The 16,358-nt window shown below is 36.1% G+C and overlaps 3 protein-coding genes across 4 annotated transcripts; 1 reads left to right on the plus strand and 2 right to left on the minus strand.

The window, feature by feature from the left end:
- The first annotated feature begins 3,815 nt into the window (after positions 1-3,815).
- On the plus strand, positions 3,816-4,852 carry LOC143209128 (uncharacterized). The gene is made up of 3 exons (XM_076424429.1): positions 3,816-3,935; positions 4,313-4,535; positions 4,600-4,852. The coding sequence occupies exons 1-3, from the start codon at positions 3,831-3,833 to the stop codon at positions 4,671-4,673; spliced, it is 402 nt and encodes a 133-aa protein (XP_076280544.1). The 5' UTR covers positions 3,816-3,830; the 3' UTR covers positions 4,674-4,852.
- Positions 4,853-12,717: 7,865 nt separating this feature from the next.
- LOC143212189 (uncharacterized) lies at positions 12,718-15,272 on the minus strand. Of its 2 annotated transcripts, none has more exons than XR_013009649.1 (3): positions 15,088-15,272; positions 14,121-14,703; positions 12,718-14,038 (listed from the first exon to the last, which is right to left on the minus strand). XR_013009649.1 is itself a non-coding variant. In XM_076430677.1 (3 exons), exons 1-3 carry the CDS (start codon positions 15,250-15,252, stop codon positions 14,500-14,502), a joined length of 405 nt encoding a protein of 134 aa, XP_076286792.1. In that variant the 5' UTR covers positions 15,253-15,272; the 3' UTR covers positions 12,718-14,499. The 2 variants fall into 2 exon arrangements, 1 of the variants encoding a protein (XP_076286792.1); XM_076430677.1 differs by adding an exon at positions 14,978-15,013 and having other exon boundaries at positions 12,718-14,703.
- Positions 15,273-15,611: 339 nt separating this feature from the next.
- Positions 15,612-16,185, minus strand: LOC143212183 (uncharacterized). The gene is made up of 2 exons (XM_076430664.1): positions 15,823-16,185; positions 15,612-15,744 (listed from the first exon to the last, which is right to left on the minus strand). The coding sequence occupies exons 1-2, from the start codon at positions 16,183-16,185 to the stop codon at positions 15,628-15,630; spliced, it is 480 nt and encodes a 159-aa protein (XP_076286779.1). The 3' UTR covers positions 15,612-15,627.
- Between the last annotated feature and the right edge of the window lie 173 nt (positions 16,186-16,358).

Below are 16,358 nucleotides of genomic sequence, written 5' to 3' on the forward strand. Positions count from 1 at the left end.
ATACATCGCGTAATGTACATTCAAACTTTACAAAAATCCATCAAAAATACATCAAAAATACATCGTAAAAATACATCATACTTCGTACATTCTTGAAGTCTTCTTCAATCCTTATTTGCGTTGTAGTTTCGATTTAGGTGTATGCAAACGTTTCTTGTAATTCAACAATGCTCGTCTGAATATATTATTGTCCAGAGGCAATGTTGTTTCTTTCCCAGATAAAATGGCGTTTACGCGATTGCAGAATTTGTTTATGCAAAGAAGTAATCTCTGTATGTGTGTGTATGAGAGGGATGCCGAGGCAACCCGAGCGTTACCGAGCCAAGCCGAGGTTGGTTCGTGCTCAGACGTTAGAACGCACGCTGGTTGTAAGAACGTGTTTAGAAGTATTCCCGCGCAGTATACCAAACTGTTATAATTGCTGTTTATATATACAAATCACAAGTTATATATTATATAATAAATATTGTTGTTTTATACTATCAATAGATAGTATTTACTGTCCAGTTAGTGTTGTTCAGTTTTACCTCGCAACAGTTTATGTAAAATATTTCAATTTCTGGGATTAGAAAGTCATTTAAGCTTTCAATGTGGTCTGTGCATAAAGCCCAAGACATTCCTAATTCTGCCTTAATCCTTTCTTGCACTTGTACGCTGAGTCTCCTCTTGAAGCAAATCGTGGGCACATACAAATGCAAAGCAAGCTCAACTTTTAAAATAATTTTGTCGAAGTTGGACTCCTTATCTGCAGCAATACGGGGTCTGAAGAAACTGGTTTTGCAATTAAAACAGTTTTTCACTTCATCCAAGGATAAGGCTTTCCGGCTTATACAGGGTGTCCCAAAATTCGTGAAAATCCCGAAAGGGGGTGGTTCCTGAGACCATTCTAAGAGACATTTTCCTTTGCACCAATGTCAACTGCGGCTTTGTTTAGGAGTTATTAACGAAAAACACGGACCAATCAGAGCGCGCCCTGGCCCGGCGCGCCACGCCGCGCCGGCAAGCGAGTGTCGGTGGTACGCCGCGACATCGCAACCAACAAGAGTTTCTCGATAATGTGAACCCTCTCCGATTTCGATGCGCTTTGGATACGTTGTCAAGACCATGATTCTGAACAACATTTCTCTTTAGACTTTTTGGCAATCGGCTTTAGTTTACGAGATAATCGTAAAAAAAGAGAAGAAGCAGAAACTGATTGAATTAAAAACTCACGTATTCAGCCGTAAATCCATTTGCTGCGTCGAAATGTGTGTCACTGGGTCACTCGGTGACGAACTGCACAGATGTCTTCAGGTACACGGCAGTACCGAAAGCCAAGGGACGTACGGCCAGGTCGACGAGCTGCACAGCCGGTGGTAGAAGGCCTAAGGGATGCGCGGTCAAGTCGACGATCCAGAATTTAACTTTCACTTTCGAATCGATAAATAATTCGTATGTTTATTTTACACAGATGCCTTGAAATTTTTCCACACTCACAATCACTGTTCACATTTGTCAACACATAGTTATGCACTAATAATAATTGCCATATCCCTTGTACTGCTGCACAAATCACAACAATCAGGTAATGCAATCACTAGACTGCGGATTTCATGCATTTGTAGCAAATATGAGTAGGTGCATTTTAATACAGTAGAGAGATTAAAATAATTTCAAAGCACCATAGTATTATTTTCAACTTCTTAAAATGATCACAGTAAGAATCAAATATCTGTCTGGCTCCCCTGTCCCTTGTAATAGCGGCAGCCAACATTCATTTTGCATAAAGATTCGCAGTCTAGTGATTAGTTTAAATATCACTATCAAAAACACAGCTAATAGCAACCGTTAGCTTTGAATTTACAAGTCTTTGGAGATGTTCTCTCTACCGCGGCTCGAACGACACTGATTTTCCGCAAGATTTTTCTAAAGAATTTAGGAAGGGCATTTAGAGTGTCGAAATTCGAAATGCACGCTGTAGCACGAGAACGACGGGACGGTTAGACGAAAAACAGAATGCGAGAAGGACCGCTGTAAGCTTTGTGGCAAACACATGTTTAGTTTTTCCTGCAGGTTGGTACGTAGAGTCGATGGGTAACTGTTCGAAAACGTCATCCGTCTTTTTACCCAGCAAGGGGTAAAAATGTCAGGTCAGCGTAGCATCCCTATTGTCCTATACCTTCCTTAAGAAACTTTCTAAAAGAAGGACAGACGACGTTTTCGAACGGTTACCCATCGACTCTGCGTACCAATCTACAGGAAAACCTAAACATGTGATTGCCATAAGTCTTAAAGCGGTCCTTCTCGTATCCTGTTTTTCGTCCAACCGTCCCGTCGTTCTCGTGCTACAGCGTGCATTTCGAATTTCGACACTCTAAATGCCCTTCCTAAATTCTTTAGAAAAATCTTGCGGAAAATCAGTGTCGTTCGAGCCGCGGTAGAGAGAACATCTCCAAAGACTTGTAAATTCAAAGCTAACGGTTGCTATGTATTAGCTGTTTTTTTGACTGTGATATTTAAACTAATCACTAGACTGCGAATCTTTATGCAAAATGAATGTTGGCTGCCGCTATTACAAGGGACAGGAGCCAGACAGATATTTGATTCTTACTGTGATCATTTTAAGAATTTGAAAATAATACATTGGTGTTTTGAAATTATTTTAATCTCTCTACTGTATTAAAATGCACCTACTCATGTTTGCTACAAATGCATGAAATCCGCAGTCTAGTGATTGCATTACCTGATTGTTGTGATTTGTGCAGCAGTACAAGGGATATGGCAATTATTATTACCCAACCAGCACACATCGTCTCATAGATGTCTGTTTCATGTCGTCGTCCCGTCTGAACGTCTACTGAAAGCAATTTCTGGTAGTACATTCTTTTGTTTGTCGTTCAACTTTAATCGATTTTTTATTAATATCATTGCAATATTTGAATCAGTTAGATATATTAGTTGATGAAAAACATCAGAAGACCTTTTGTAATTGTAGCACCAGAAATTAGAAAATTCGTTGAGATGAGAAATAAGCGAAGAAGATTAAATACTCACATTTACTCACTGTGTAATTGAAAATCTAATTTACAGAACGGAGGAAAAATATAATGTGCTATCCAGGGAAGGAGGAGAAGGAAGCTGCGGCAACCGGGGAAGAGGAAGACCTCTAATTTTTCGCGTGGTACGTATATCTAATTATGCCATTCAACGCACATACATATATTGTACATTACTGATTTTCTTTGTATTTTTGAGGTATCCCGCCTATGCCAGAACGTGCTACGGGCCACAAGTTTGGGGAAGCAGACCCAACCAGCACACATCGTCTCATAGACATCTGTTTCATGTCGTCGTCCCGTCTGAACGTCTATGTCCCAAAGATACGTCTTTTAGTCGCCAAAAAGATATCTTTATGGAGACGTTGTTTTCACAGCAGAGGGTGAACGTCTTTCAGCTGTCTCATTTCAGTCGTAAATGCAACGTCTCCATAAAGGATATCTTTTTGGCGACTGAGAGACATTTTCCGGAGACGTTGTTTTTCCTACGCCGCCGGTAAAGAGTGGGGTGGAGTAGGGGGATACAGCTTCTAAGGAAGAACTTTTTTCTGTGCACTTTTTCGAAAAAAGAGCTCTGCATGCTAATCCGCAATAATACAGAGAATATTTCAACACAAAGAGCATAAAAAAATTTTGCTTCTTCGCGAAATGCGGCTTACCCGCGTGATCGAAAAAATCAAGCTGTTTCATATATTCTCTGTCAGTGTCTTTCCTGCGAGAAACATATCTGCTTCTCTGTCTTCGTAGTTCACCCCGAGTGGCGCTGTTGAAGTTACTATTTTTGGTCCGGCGCACATGGTCGACACTGGTCGACACCTCCTGGTCGGTTTAGAGAAGTGTCTAATTGTATTAGTGTATTGTAATAGTGATAATTTATCCGACGAGTGTATATTTACAAAAGTAAGTACTTCCATTGCTGTTATTTGTTACCGTTAGTGTTTTTTGCTGATGCCCTTCCGCTATATTCGAAGTTTACTATTGGGTTGGCAAGAAAGTCAAAGAAAGTATTTACTTTCGGTATTGTAAGGGGGTAGACTGCTTTTTCCAGGATTGCAAGGGTGCGGGATTGCAATTGATTGCAATCCTGGAAACGAGTCTACCGCGCTAATGTGTAAATAAGTGTGAAGTCAAAAAATGAACAAAAATTGGTCATATTTCCATTCCTTCATTCTATTTGCTATTTTTCTAAATATATTCTTTAATTAAATATATTTACGTCGTAATTACATATATGTTTAAATTAGTCTCTAAATTTTACCATACTTTTCAATTCTTAGAATATATACACACAAATGGAGATGCCTACAAATACATGGACCGTTGTCCAATTTTTGGCGGACGGAACGGTAGAAGCGGTGCCAAATAGTTGGCTGGAAGGCGACAAATGTTATTGGCCACCGGTACACAAATCAAAATTGAGCAACGCAATCCAACAATGTGAACTGCCTCAACCTTCGTGGGAGCACTTTTCTGTAAAGATCTTCAAAAACAGTACCTTTGGTAAGTTAAAGTAGTTACACACCATACATGTATAATTAAAATAATAATTATATAATGCTTCTAGACGGCTACACGAAGGCTAGAAGAAAAGCAAAGGAGGCCGAAGAGACCAATGACTTGTTTAATAAATACACTTAAAATAGCTGACGTTTATCTTTCATTTTCATTAAATTAACAGAATGTGATATGCTACATAACAATTTTTTATTTTAGGCAGCAGAAGTGCACAATACGGGGGGCACAACAGCTACAACTTTGCCAGGAAAGTCTAGGTATCATTATGACTGACGTGCTGGCATGGCGGTCTGCTATAGCTGATTCGGAAAACTAAAACTGATCGGAACTAAACGTTGTTTGACCTTATACGAGCATATTTTGAGCTGTGTGAGGGCTCATTCGAAAGAGGAAGGTTCAACGCAGCGCGCTTTTCTCATCTCATAAGCCAAAAAAGTCTTTTAGAGACAGAAAATGCATTGAAATCTGCGGATTTTTTTCCTAGATTTTTTCTCTACTTTGGGCCCTCATATTATTAATTATTAACATAATCTCGTTAACCTCGTGAGAAAAGCGCGCTGCGTCTAACCTTCCTCTTTCGAATGAGCCCTCACACAGCCCACAATTTGTTCTAATAAGGTCAAACAACGTTTAGTACGAAACCCATATTTTCGACCCAAAATCTAGTAAGATTCTAGTAATTTTCTAGTTACAAATCGAGGGTAGACTACCCCCTTAAGGCGGTAGGATATCTTCGGAGACCTTTTTTTGTGCCACGCACAGCGGGGGGCACAGTGGGCCCGTCGACCCCGCTCGAAATTTCTGACCCGCTGTCTCGCGAGACCAAAAGCACGCGAGACGAAAAGCACGCGAGTCAGGAACTATAAACGCAGCCTTACGCGTCCACCTGTAAAAAAATAATACACTACATAATGTACCCCTTAAGACCATGCAACTTCTGTATACAAAACTTTTTCGTGCAACGCATACTTTGGAAGTTATTATAGGTGTGCAAGTTGCGTGGACCACCCTGTATACTGATTCTGATGTTTCAACTGTATATTTTATTCAATTTTTATATTTTAATTTAAGTGTATTAATTTTAATGTTTTAAGTGCGTGATATTGTATTTTAATTTTAATACTTTATTTCTAATATATTAATTCTAATGTTTTAAGTGCGTGATATTTTATTCTGAATGTAGTATTTTATTTTACGCATACTTTGGAAGTTATTTATTGGTGTGCAAGTTGCGTGGACCACCCTGTATACTGATTCTGATGTTTCAACTGTATATTTCATTTCAATTTTTATATTTTAATTTAAGTATATTAATTTTAATGTTTTAAGTGCGTGATATTGTATTTTAATTTTAATACTTTATTTCTAATATACATATATTAGAATTTAATATATTAATTTTAATGTTTTATATATATTATTTTATATATATTTTTATTTTATAAATAGTACATATATTATTATAATAAACTATTTGTTCGTTTACTTTAAACTATTATCGTAAATTGATTTTTCCCTCCCACTCCCTTTTCGCATAAATACGTCTCTCTAACAAGCTCAAGAGACTTCTGAAAGTCGCCTAAAAGATGCCCGACAGAGTCGTGGAACATGTCTCTACAATGCCTGAAACACGACTAACAGTCATTCTCAAGACCACTTTAAGACAGGCAACTTTGTAACAAACGACCTTCCGGAGCCCTTGTAGAGACTTTCCGGAGACATTCGCAGACATCTTTCAGACATTTGAATGTCTAGCGGCAGACATCTTTCTGCTATCTTTGAGCTGTATCTGTGCTGGTTGGGTAGTGCATAACTATGTGTTGACAAATGTGAACAGTGATTGTGAGTGTGGAAAAATTTCAAGGCATCTGTGTAAAATAAACATACGAATTATTTATCGATTCGAAAGTGAAAGTTAAATTCTGGATCGTCGACTTGACCGCGCATCCCTTAGGCCTTCTACCACCGGCTGTGCAGTTCGTCGACCTGGCCGTACGTCCCTTGGCTTTCGGTACTGCCGTGTACCTGAAGACATCTGTGCAGTTCGTCACCGAGTGACCCAGTGACACACATTTCGAAGCAGCAAATGGATTTACGGCTGAATACGTGAGTTTTTAATTCAATCAGTTTCTGCTTCTTCTCTTTTTTTACGATTATCTCGTAAACTAAAGCCGATCGCCAAAAAGTCTAAAGAGAAATGTTGTTCAGAATCATGGTCTGGACAACGTATCCAAAGCTCATCGAAATCGGAGAGGATTCACATTATCGAGAAACTCTTGTTCGTTGCGATGTCACGGCGTACCACCGACACTCGCTTGCCGGCGCGGCGCGGCGCGGCGGGCCAGGACGCGCTCTGATTGGTCCGTGTTTTTCGTTAATAACTTCTAAACAAAGCCGCAGTTGACATTGGTGCAAAGGAAAATGTCTCTTAGAATGGTCTCAGGGACCACCCCCTTTCGGGATTTTCACGAATTTTGGGACACCCTGTATAATCTGCCATATGATTTGTCATCGTGGCTCTTCCTTCTTTTGGGATGATTATTTCTTCCTCCGGCACAGACACGTCGTCAAAGCTATCCTCTACAGGAGGATAAACCTGTTGGTTATCTGCATCCTCAAGGAATTGCTCCAATGTGAATAGCATCGTACCATCGTATACATCCTCACAGTTATTGCCTATTGTTCTTCTTGACGTAAGATTGTTAATTAACAATACTTTCGATATGGCAATAAACTGGTCGCATGTGGGATTATCATTCTCTCCACCAGTGCTGCGAACTTTGGCGAACAAGTTTTCCAGTGGATCTTGATTTACATATCTTGGCTTCAAATTTCTGAAGCCTGCAGTAGACAGACGCTTCCATAATCTTTGAAAGCCAGAGATAGTATAGATCCAATTTTGTAAGGATGGTACGAGTCTGGTAGGTTTATGTGTATTCGAATCTACGTATTGCATGTTACGTAGTTCGTTTAGTGCCTCTTCCCAAAATTTATGATGGGGGCTATTCTTTGTTATGGCCGCTCGTAAGGGTGTTTCTGGCCGAATGGAATGTCCATTCACAGAGTCCATTAAATCGTTGAAGAAATTACGTACTCTTGCAGTTGCTTTTCCTTCTTCTTTTGGCCCAACGCGTGTCTCAATATGATATGAACCTAGAAAATACAACTGTTTGTTAATTTAACGAAATGCAAGATTGATATAATACATTCAAATATGAGCATTAATAATGTATACCTTGGATATTTGTAAAAAATTCTATGTAGCTAGACACAGAGAGTATATGAGAGTGCTCACGCCCGGGTTTTGGCCGTGCCGCTTTTGTCTCCACATCATGTTTAGCCTGGAACAGCTCCTACATCATCTTTAGCCTGGAACAGAACCTACATCATCTTTAGCAAGAAACAGAACCCACTTTACTGTTAGCACATCTGACGACATCTGTGTCGCTCGAATATTTCTCTTACGCCCTCTAGGATATATTCTGACTGGAGTGAGAAACAGGAGGCCACCAGAGGCCACCACAGAAGACACTGTATCGTGTTAGCAACGCGCCCGCGCGCTACACTCACCAGCGTATCTTTACTATATCCGTGTGCGCTGCTTGTGCGCTTATGCCAGCCACAATCTATTTTTAGCACTTGCCATGTTGCCATGTTGTATTGCTTTACGGCGGAAGCGAAACTGAAATTCGGCTGTCGAGCCGTCGAGCGTATGAATCGCAATCTGGAGCTAGCATTCGAGTCCCCGTGCAGCGGGGATTTTTTTTTAATTTTTATTTTTCATTACTTTTTTAATTACATTTTTTAACCTTCCAAAAAATTAAAAATGTAAAAACTATGTTCAAAATATGTATTCATTTTAAATAGAAACGTTTTGTTACTGTCATAATTGCATTAATAAAAATTGGTATATGATCGAGAACAGGTCGATGGTATTTATTTGGACTGATTGGAGAATACGAAAATGCAGGAAGTATTTTTTAGTTTATAAATCAATTTGTAGATTTATTAGTTGTCAAACAAATAATAAAATAAATTGTATAATATATATAAATTGATTTTATACTAGCATACACAAGTTTATTTATTAAAAAATACAGTCATAACTATAATTATAATAGAATTTCATAAAATGTATATTGAGGTTATTGCAAACTCATCTTTTTTCGCAATGATGCTCTAATTTCATTGCTTCTCTCGAATGTCCATTTCCTTCCGAGACAGTGGCGTTTTTAGGTGTAAATAAAAAATGTTGATATAATTATATCAATTTTAAAATATATCATAATTAAACTACAATTATTCTAATAACGTGGAATGTAGTACATATTAAGTTTTAGTTACCCGGATTTCCTTCTTCGACGTTAAGCACTCTTTACTGCTTCTCGTAATTTACGTATATGCAACATTAGGGTGGACCTTATTTTTCGACCATGAAATTTTTTTGGTCCCGTAAACCAGAATTGTGACAAATGTTGAGAAAATGGTCTGGAAAAATTTTGGGGCCGTTTGGATCATGGGAAAATGAGTTTTTAATGGAAAATGAGAATTTTTTAAATCATGACATAAATAGACGTTATGATATATCGTTGAATTTGTCTTTTTTCTCTTTAAGAATCCATATATAGCATAAACAGTTGTTGATAGAAAAAACATCCGTGACCTTGAAAACTTTAAATAATGACTTTGAAAAAATTTTTTTTCTTTGATACTATATCCACCTCCTTATATATATACTAAAAATTTTGTTTGAAGAGTTTTTTCATATATGTATACATAACTGACAGAGATATTATATATAAATAAATTCATTAATACGCTCCAATCTACAAAAGAACAAGAAAGCGAGCTAATAAAAACGTGGTAAAAATAGTTCTAATATCGGAAAAAGAAGTTATTATGAATAATAAGTAGTCTGACTGAAACATGGACTGAAGGTGGTCAATGATACCGCTGAACGGGGCGTTAAACTAATGGAGGATCATAATAAAATTTTATCTAGAAACAAAGAGGAGAAATAATATATGTATACTATACAAACTGTGATGGAATGTCGAAAGCAGTATCCTGACGCCACAAAGCAGAATTTGTCAAAGGATTTGTAAATATTTTTTAATATAGCGAGAAACACCTGATCAATCCCTACATGATTAATTGCATTTTTAAGAGGCATTGAAGACTGCTTGTTAACTGGGAGTTATTAAATTTTCCATTTTCCTCAGAGTCAGTAAGTTCTTTATTTTTTTCAAAGTCATTAAGTTTTCCATTTTTCTTGGAGTTATTAAATTTTTCATTTTCCTCAGTGCCGTCAAGTTTTTTCATAGAGTCATTGAAGTTTCCATTTTTCTTGGAGTTATTAAATTTTTCATTTTCCTCAGCGTCATTAAGTTCTCTATTTTTCTCGGAGTCATTAAGTTTTCCATTTTTCTTGGAGTCATTGAAAAGTCCCTCTTTGTCGTTTACGCGCTGTCGTAAAAAAAGTTCTGGTATGTTGCTAGTCTAAAAATATGATCAATGCTATTTTTCAGTTTCTCTAATAAATCTGCATTTGTCGAATTTTTGCGTGTTTTTCAGTTTGTGTAATTAACATTTTGAACCAAAAAATCGGGAAAAAATCTCAATTATCAATTTCAATTAAATGCAATTATATGATTAAATTAATGCAAGTAAATGGGAAAAATTGACCGAAAATTGAATGGCGCAACGGCTGTTTAAATTATTCGGAGGACTACCTCGTCCGCCTAGACCCTTCATTCCAAATTGTAATATTCCAATATTTCAGTATCATTTTTAATATTGTTCAAGTACTATTTAAAACTATTAATGAGTTTTAACAACAAAATATTTTAAATGGAAAACTAAATTTTGACAAATAAGATACGATTATAGCAAGCTTGCTATAAATGTCGAAAACTCGAGTCTGGCCAGAGACATTCAATTTTCAGGAAACACTATTCTATGATGACGAACGGAGAAAAGGGAAGTGAAGCTCGAGGGTTTCGGTCGCCGCGGAGTGGAGAGAAACATTGTAACATGATACGGGTCGGGTCGGGTATATCGGTGTAAAATAACAGAATATTTTTTAAGAATTATTATTTTATATTAAAACGTTTGTAGCTCATTGCAACGTCGACCGATTTTGACGAAATTTTCAGAATATGTTTAATTGACACAGATTTACAAAACGTATTTTTTAAATTTTCAATGTCGGCCCATATAAAGATGTTGTAAAATGCAATTTTTAGTAAGTAAGTAAATACGTATTTATTTATTTATTTCAGCCTCGTGGCCCAGAAATTGGACTTGGATTATAATTCTTTCCTTTTTTTCTCTATACTCCTAACCCATTCTACAATTTCTCCCACTCTTTTCTCCTGTACTATCTTTTCTATACCTATGTTAATTCTTTCTACCCCCTCACAGTCTTCTGCCAGGTGTTTTAGTTTCCCCAAGTGTCTCTCATTTTTTCTACAATTCCGATCAGTTGCTATTTTTGAAAAAATTATTTTCACATCCTGTACTATACTAATTGTTCTAGCTTCCCAAAAAGTTCAAATCGTATAGTACAATATTAAAAAAGTTATCATTTTTAGAGCGTCCGAAAATTTTTGCGAGTCACAGTATGTACATATATTGCGCACAGAACACAATTCTTCTTTCTATTAAATCGCATTTCTTAGGTCAAACAATTGCGTTTTGTAATGTATAATAACATGTAATAATAAAGTAAAATGTAATAACGTTAAAAATTACTTAATATACACCCGCGGTAAAATCAATAAGTATAACTTTCCTCCTCACAGCAGAAACGTCGAGAAAAGTTTGACAATGATGTCCCACAATAAAAAAATCTGAAAAAAATTGACGACACTGCCTGCTGTAGTACTTTATCAAGGAACCAAACAGTAAAAAGCATGTTTTCATATTTTCTAGAAATCTGCATTTTTCCGATTTTTGGGGGGTTTTTCATTGTTTACGACCACAGTTTGCAACCAAAAAATCTGAAAAAATTCTATAAAATGCGTCTTAGGATCCAAAATATGTAACATTTTTTTTAGAATTTTAGAACGTATTTGAGACCGGAAAATTGCGCTCGACTGTGCAACAGGCCTAACGGTTCTGGAGAACCGATTACACTGTCCAACACCAAATTTGTTTTCAATATACTGTTGGGTCTTTGTTATAGAGTTTTTTGCGCTGATTCCGAATCTGTCCTTAATTTTTCTCCTATACGCACAGTTTTTGAAAAACATGGCTTTGAAAAAAAAACATATTTTTCAACTTTAAACAAATATTGTGGTTATTATAAAAGATATTGAATTGTTCTTTACAGCAAAAGATTCTGTAGACTTTCCCGAATACAGTGATATCCAATATTAATACATTATGATTGTTTAAACATGTTTAAACAATGATTAAAGACGAAGAGACACTACTTTTGCACCAATTTTTGAGGATATTTTTCAATTTATCTCAAAAAATTAGGGTCCAGCGGAAAATCGAACTATACCACGCGATAGAGCAGACTTTTATCTTGAGAAACCACCCTTTCAAGTTTGTAACGTCGACGTTTTTTTCGAACCAGAAAACAAAATAACTTCGCCCGACATGAACCACCAGTGGCGCGGCGAGGCGGCCTTCGTCGCCGATTTTCAATTGTTACTTCCAACAATTGCGTCCGTTGCCGGTTGCGGCCCGCGCGTATTCTTATGTTTTCACTTTTGGCCCACTGCAGTCCGCGGGGGTTGCTCATCTCACTGGTTTAAATAAATAAATTTATATATTTTTCTATTTGTGAATTATATTATTCTAATAATTTATTGTGAAAATAATTGTTTAAATAAATAAAAACAAATAACAAATTTGCATAGATTATAAAAATCTATTTATTTTAACAATAAATTATTGAAATAACAATTCAAATAATGAATATGGAAACAAATTATAAAAATTTATTTATTTAAACAATTATTTTAACAATAAATTATTAAGGAGAAATAACAATTCAAATAATTAATATAAAAACAAATTATAAAAATTTATTTATTTAAACAATTATTTTAACAATAAATTATTATTGAAATAACAATTCAAATAATTACTATAGAAACAAATTATAAAAATTTATTTATTTATAAATTGTTTAAATAATAAATATTAGGTCGAACACAATATAGAATACAGAATGACAGAGAACCGAAATCCGGAACCGAAATCCTGAACCGAAATACATAATATCGATTCTCCAAAATCGTAACCGTAACCGATATAAGCCAGTACTGCCAGCCAGTACCGATATTCTCGTAACAGTTATAAGTGTTATAACATAACATCATTTCGGTTCTTAATAACTATTTCAATCAGAACCGAAAAATAACAGTTTAAACAGTTATTTTCATAACCGTTCCAATCCCTGTCTGTAGCGTAGATTTACCACTATTTTAATATACTATACGATTTGAACTTTTTTTGGAAACTAGAGCAATTAGTTTACTGCAGGATGTGAAAAGAAGTTTATTAAAAAATTGCAATTGATCAGAATTATAGAAAAAATACTAAAAGTTGCGTTTTACAACTTTTTAATGTGGGTCTATCTATACTTAAAATTTAAAAAATACGTTTTATACGTTGGAGACAGTATTGATGACAGTAAGTACTTCATCACATTAAATTAATTTCCAAGATGGTCGCTTTTAAGCTTCGATATAAAATCTGTGTTTCTTCGAAATCTTCCGGCTTTTTTATTTTTTACAACTAGAGTTTGCAACAAAAGCTCGGGAAAAATTAAAATACTTCTATGAATATAATTTATATTATTAGAGATTTATATATTAGTTACATATTTTATATAAAACAATATAAATTGTATGTCATAATCCTGGCCAATGATGATGTAGGATCTGATCCAGTCTAAAGATGATGTAGGATCTGATCTAGGCTAAAGATGATGTAGGATCTGATCTAGGCTAAAGATGATGTAGGATCTGATCCAGGCTAAAGATGATGTAGGATCTGATCCAGGCTAAAGATGATGTAGGATCTGATCCAAGCTAAAGATGATGTAGGATCTTGTCCATGCTAAAGATGATGTACGAGCTGATCCAGGCTAACAATAAGTACTAGACTAGGGGGCAGCACTATATGGGCACGGCCAAAACCCGGGCGTGAGCACTCTCATATACTCTCTGCTAGACATATGTTTACTAAACACTTGTGTAGCAAATTTTACACTCATTTTTTTAATTTTATTGGGGACTACGTGCTCTTCTGTGATCCTTTGTAGTTGGCGGTTGAACACATTCGTGTTGGTGTCAATTTCATATGCCAACATTATAGGATGCCGAGATGCAATTTCCCTATTTGAGGCATCTTTGCCAACATTTGTCTCCACACACAAGTCCTTAGTTAATGAATTATTCCTGATGCCTTTTATCAGATGTGGAGGATCGTACAGAGGGATTATTTCATCTCCGTCTATATCAATTGTTCTTCATGTAATATATAATATATTAATTAGAAACGTTTAGATATCACAACAAATTACAATACATATTACAATATATTACTCACTGTCAGGCTCTCCATTTGCAGAACGTTTACGGGCTGTTTGCAATAAAAGTTGATTTATTGCTTCACAATTTGATGATCCCTGATCGCAAATAGTTGCAACAATTTGCAAGCCTGTTTCACTGACTGCACGGGTCACAGCTCGAATGCATCTCATCAGTTGTTCTGATGTTGTCTGATGTTCACAAAAGAAGTAAGCTATTGGGACTTTCCAAGCAGTGAAAAGTCCTCGCAACATAAAAACAAGTGCATGATCAGCAAACTTGTTTGTCCTTCGTTGCTCCCAATCTTCAAATCCTATGATTTTATCATATATCCCATCATAGGTAAGGTGTGGTTTTAGTGATATTTGGCCCACATTAAGAGGCAACATTTATTACGATCATCTTTCATTTCTGATGTCGCTTTTCTTAAATGAGCCATAATCACAGGATTTATGCCTGTATCTAGCGACACTTTCCTGATTAATTCGTTTAAAGTACTTCGACTGGGTAATGTGAACCAGCTCACTCAGAAGTCGGTAACATTTTCCCGACTTCATAATGGTCAAGGCCAAAATCTTCTCAGATGTAGAGAATCTTCTACCCTATACAGAGAATAGTAAAAATAGTAGAAATAGAATACATGCATTTAAGTAATGAAAATAATAAAATATAGAAACATTCACAAGGAAAACATTCACGTTAATTAGCAAGTGCTTATATTGAAAGAATATTGAAGCATAATATTGAAAAGAATACGTGCAGAAAGATTGACAGGCAAATTTGAATAAAAAGGAAACAGGCACGCGAATTATTGCAAAATTAAAAAAAAACCTTTATGAAACCCATGCCTAATTAAATTCTTGCCAAGTAACTTACGATATGCACAATTGATTGATCAACATTTGATTTATACTGTATTAAAAAGAGAAAACTGATTACTCGTATGTTTAACAAATTATATCCACATATTTATATAATGATATTACCTTTGCCTTCTTATCCACATTACACAACTGCATTTGTACAAATAATTTCTGTGCTGGATTTAATTTGTCGAATCTCTTTAAGCTGTTGTCCTTTATGAATTTGTTGGCCAATGCAAGCCGCATTTTGAAGCTTTTTAATTTCCTCTGATTATTGTATTGCTGCATCTTCCAAGTTTTGGCAACGTTATAAAATTGTTTGGCGTTTGGAGTCTCTTGCGGCAAAATCAAACACTCCTGTTACATATCATTAATTTCAATCACCCGGTATATTTTCGAACGTTCTCGACAGGGCTACGACTACTATTTACACGTTTACATTTAGCACTTTGTATACACACACTCTAATCACTCTCTGTTTCAGCTATTCGCACATACACACTTAGGTCTTTGTTTTCGGGCGTGCCCTGTCGAGCAGTCAGTCTTGCGACACGAGTCTACCGCTTAGCATCGAAATCTATCGAAATCTATCTATCATTAAATCTTCCATCACATCGAAAATGAGCACGTGTTCGTACTTCTCTTTCCTCGTGTTCTCTCCTCTCATTCCACAGTAATTTTTGAGTTCTCACACAACAGAGTCATAGCAGATAGTATTTTCCTATGTACGTTTTTCCTTCTTCGCTTAGGTATACTAATCTCTGCTTCGGCTGCTTTATCCTGAAAAACATCATTAGCATACACTTTTATTGTTAATATTGGGTCATTCCATGCCATCTATTACCTTAATATACATACCTCTTCTTGAAGATTTAATGTAGCATCATCTTCTGGGAAATCAACACACATTTCTTCTTCTAAATGTGTATCCAACTCCTTTGCAGTATTCTCCACATTATGCACATGGTCCCTTCTTGGCAAAAGCAAACTGGGCACTGCATTATGTTTTAATTTGCGCCTGACTAATGTCGGAATAACATCGTCTTCTGTAAAATGTAATGCGCAAACATAACATTTTTTAAATTCCTGATCCGATAGCCCATCCAGTCTTGAAGAATTTACAGCTTCCTTCCATTGCAGTGCTCGAACTGCGTCTTTAGGGAAAAAATGTCCAGGAACCTTCGACCCAGATTTACAACCAGGCACTACACATACATGCATCTTGCAACTTTCACAAATGAATGAACACTATGTATATACACTGTCACTACGGTCACTAGTAGTCACTACGATCACACTTTCAAGTCTATTGCACACTAAAACTATTGCTACACTTATCGCTTCCAATCACGTAACTGTATGGATGTTGATGACGGGTACCAGATTGACCTAAA

Source organism: Lasioglossum baleicum, chromosome 1 (assembly GCF_051020765.1).
Source record: "Lasioglossum baleicum chromosome 1, iyLasBale1, whole genome shotgun sequence".
Taxonomy (NCBI): Eukaryota; Metazoa; Arthropoda; class Insecta; order Hymenoptera; family Halictidae; genus Lasioglossum; species Lasioglossum baleicum.

Coding starts and splice junctions, on each gene's coding strand:
- LOC143212183 (XM_076430664.1), bottom strand. CDS start 16,185: ATGCATGTATGTGTAGTGCCTGGTTGTAAATCTGGGTCGAAGGTTCCT. Junction 15,745..15,822: donor CATTAAATCTTCAAGAAGAG/GTATGTATATTA, acceptor GATGTTTTTCAG/GATAAAGCAGCCGAAGCAGA.
- LOC143209128 (XM_076424429.1), top strand. CDS start 3,831: ATGGTCGACACTGGTCGACACCTCCTGGTCGGTTTAGAGAAGTGTCTA. Junction 3,936..4,312: donor ACGAGTGTATATTTACAAAA/GTAAGTACTTCC, acceptor TTCAATTCTTAG/AATATATACACACAAATGGA. Junction 4,536..4,599: donor CTTCAAAAACAGTACCTTTG/GTAAGTTAAAGT, acceptor TAATGCTTCTAG/ACGGCTACACGAAGGCTAGA.
- LOC143212189 (XM_076430677.1), bottom strand. CDS start 15,252: ATGCAGCAATACAATAATCAGAGGAAATTAAAAAGCTTCAAAATGCGG. Junction 15,014..15,087: donor ATGTGGATAAGAAGGCAAAG/GTAATATCATTA, acceptor TTTTTAATACAG/TATAAATCAAATGTTGATCA. Junction 14,704..14,977: donor ATCAATCAATTGTGCATATC/GTAAGTTACTTG, acceptor TTCTCTGTATAG/GGTAGAAGATTCTCTACATC.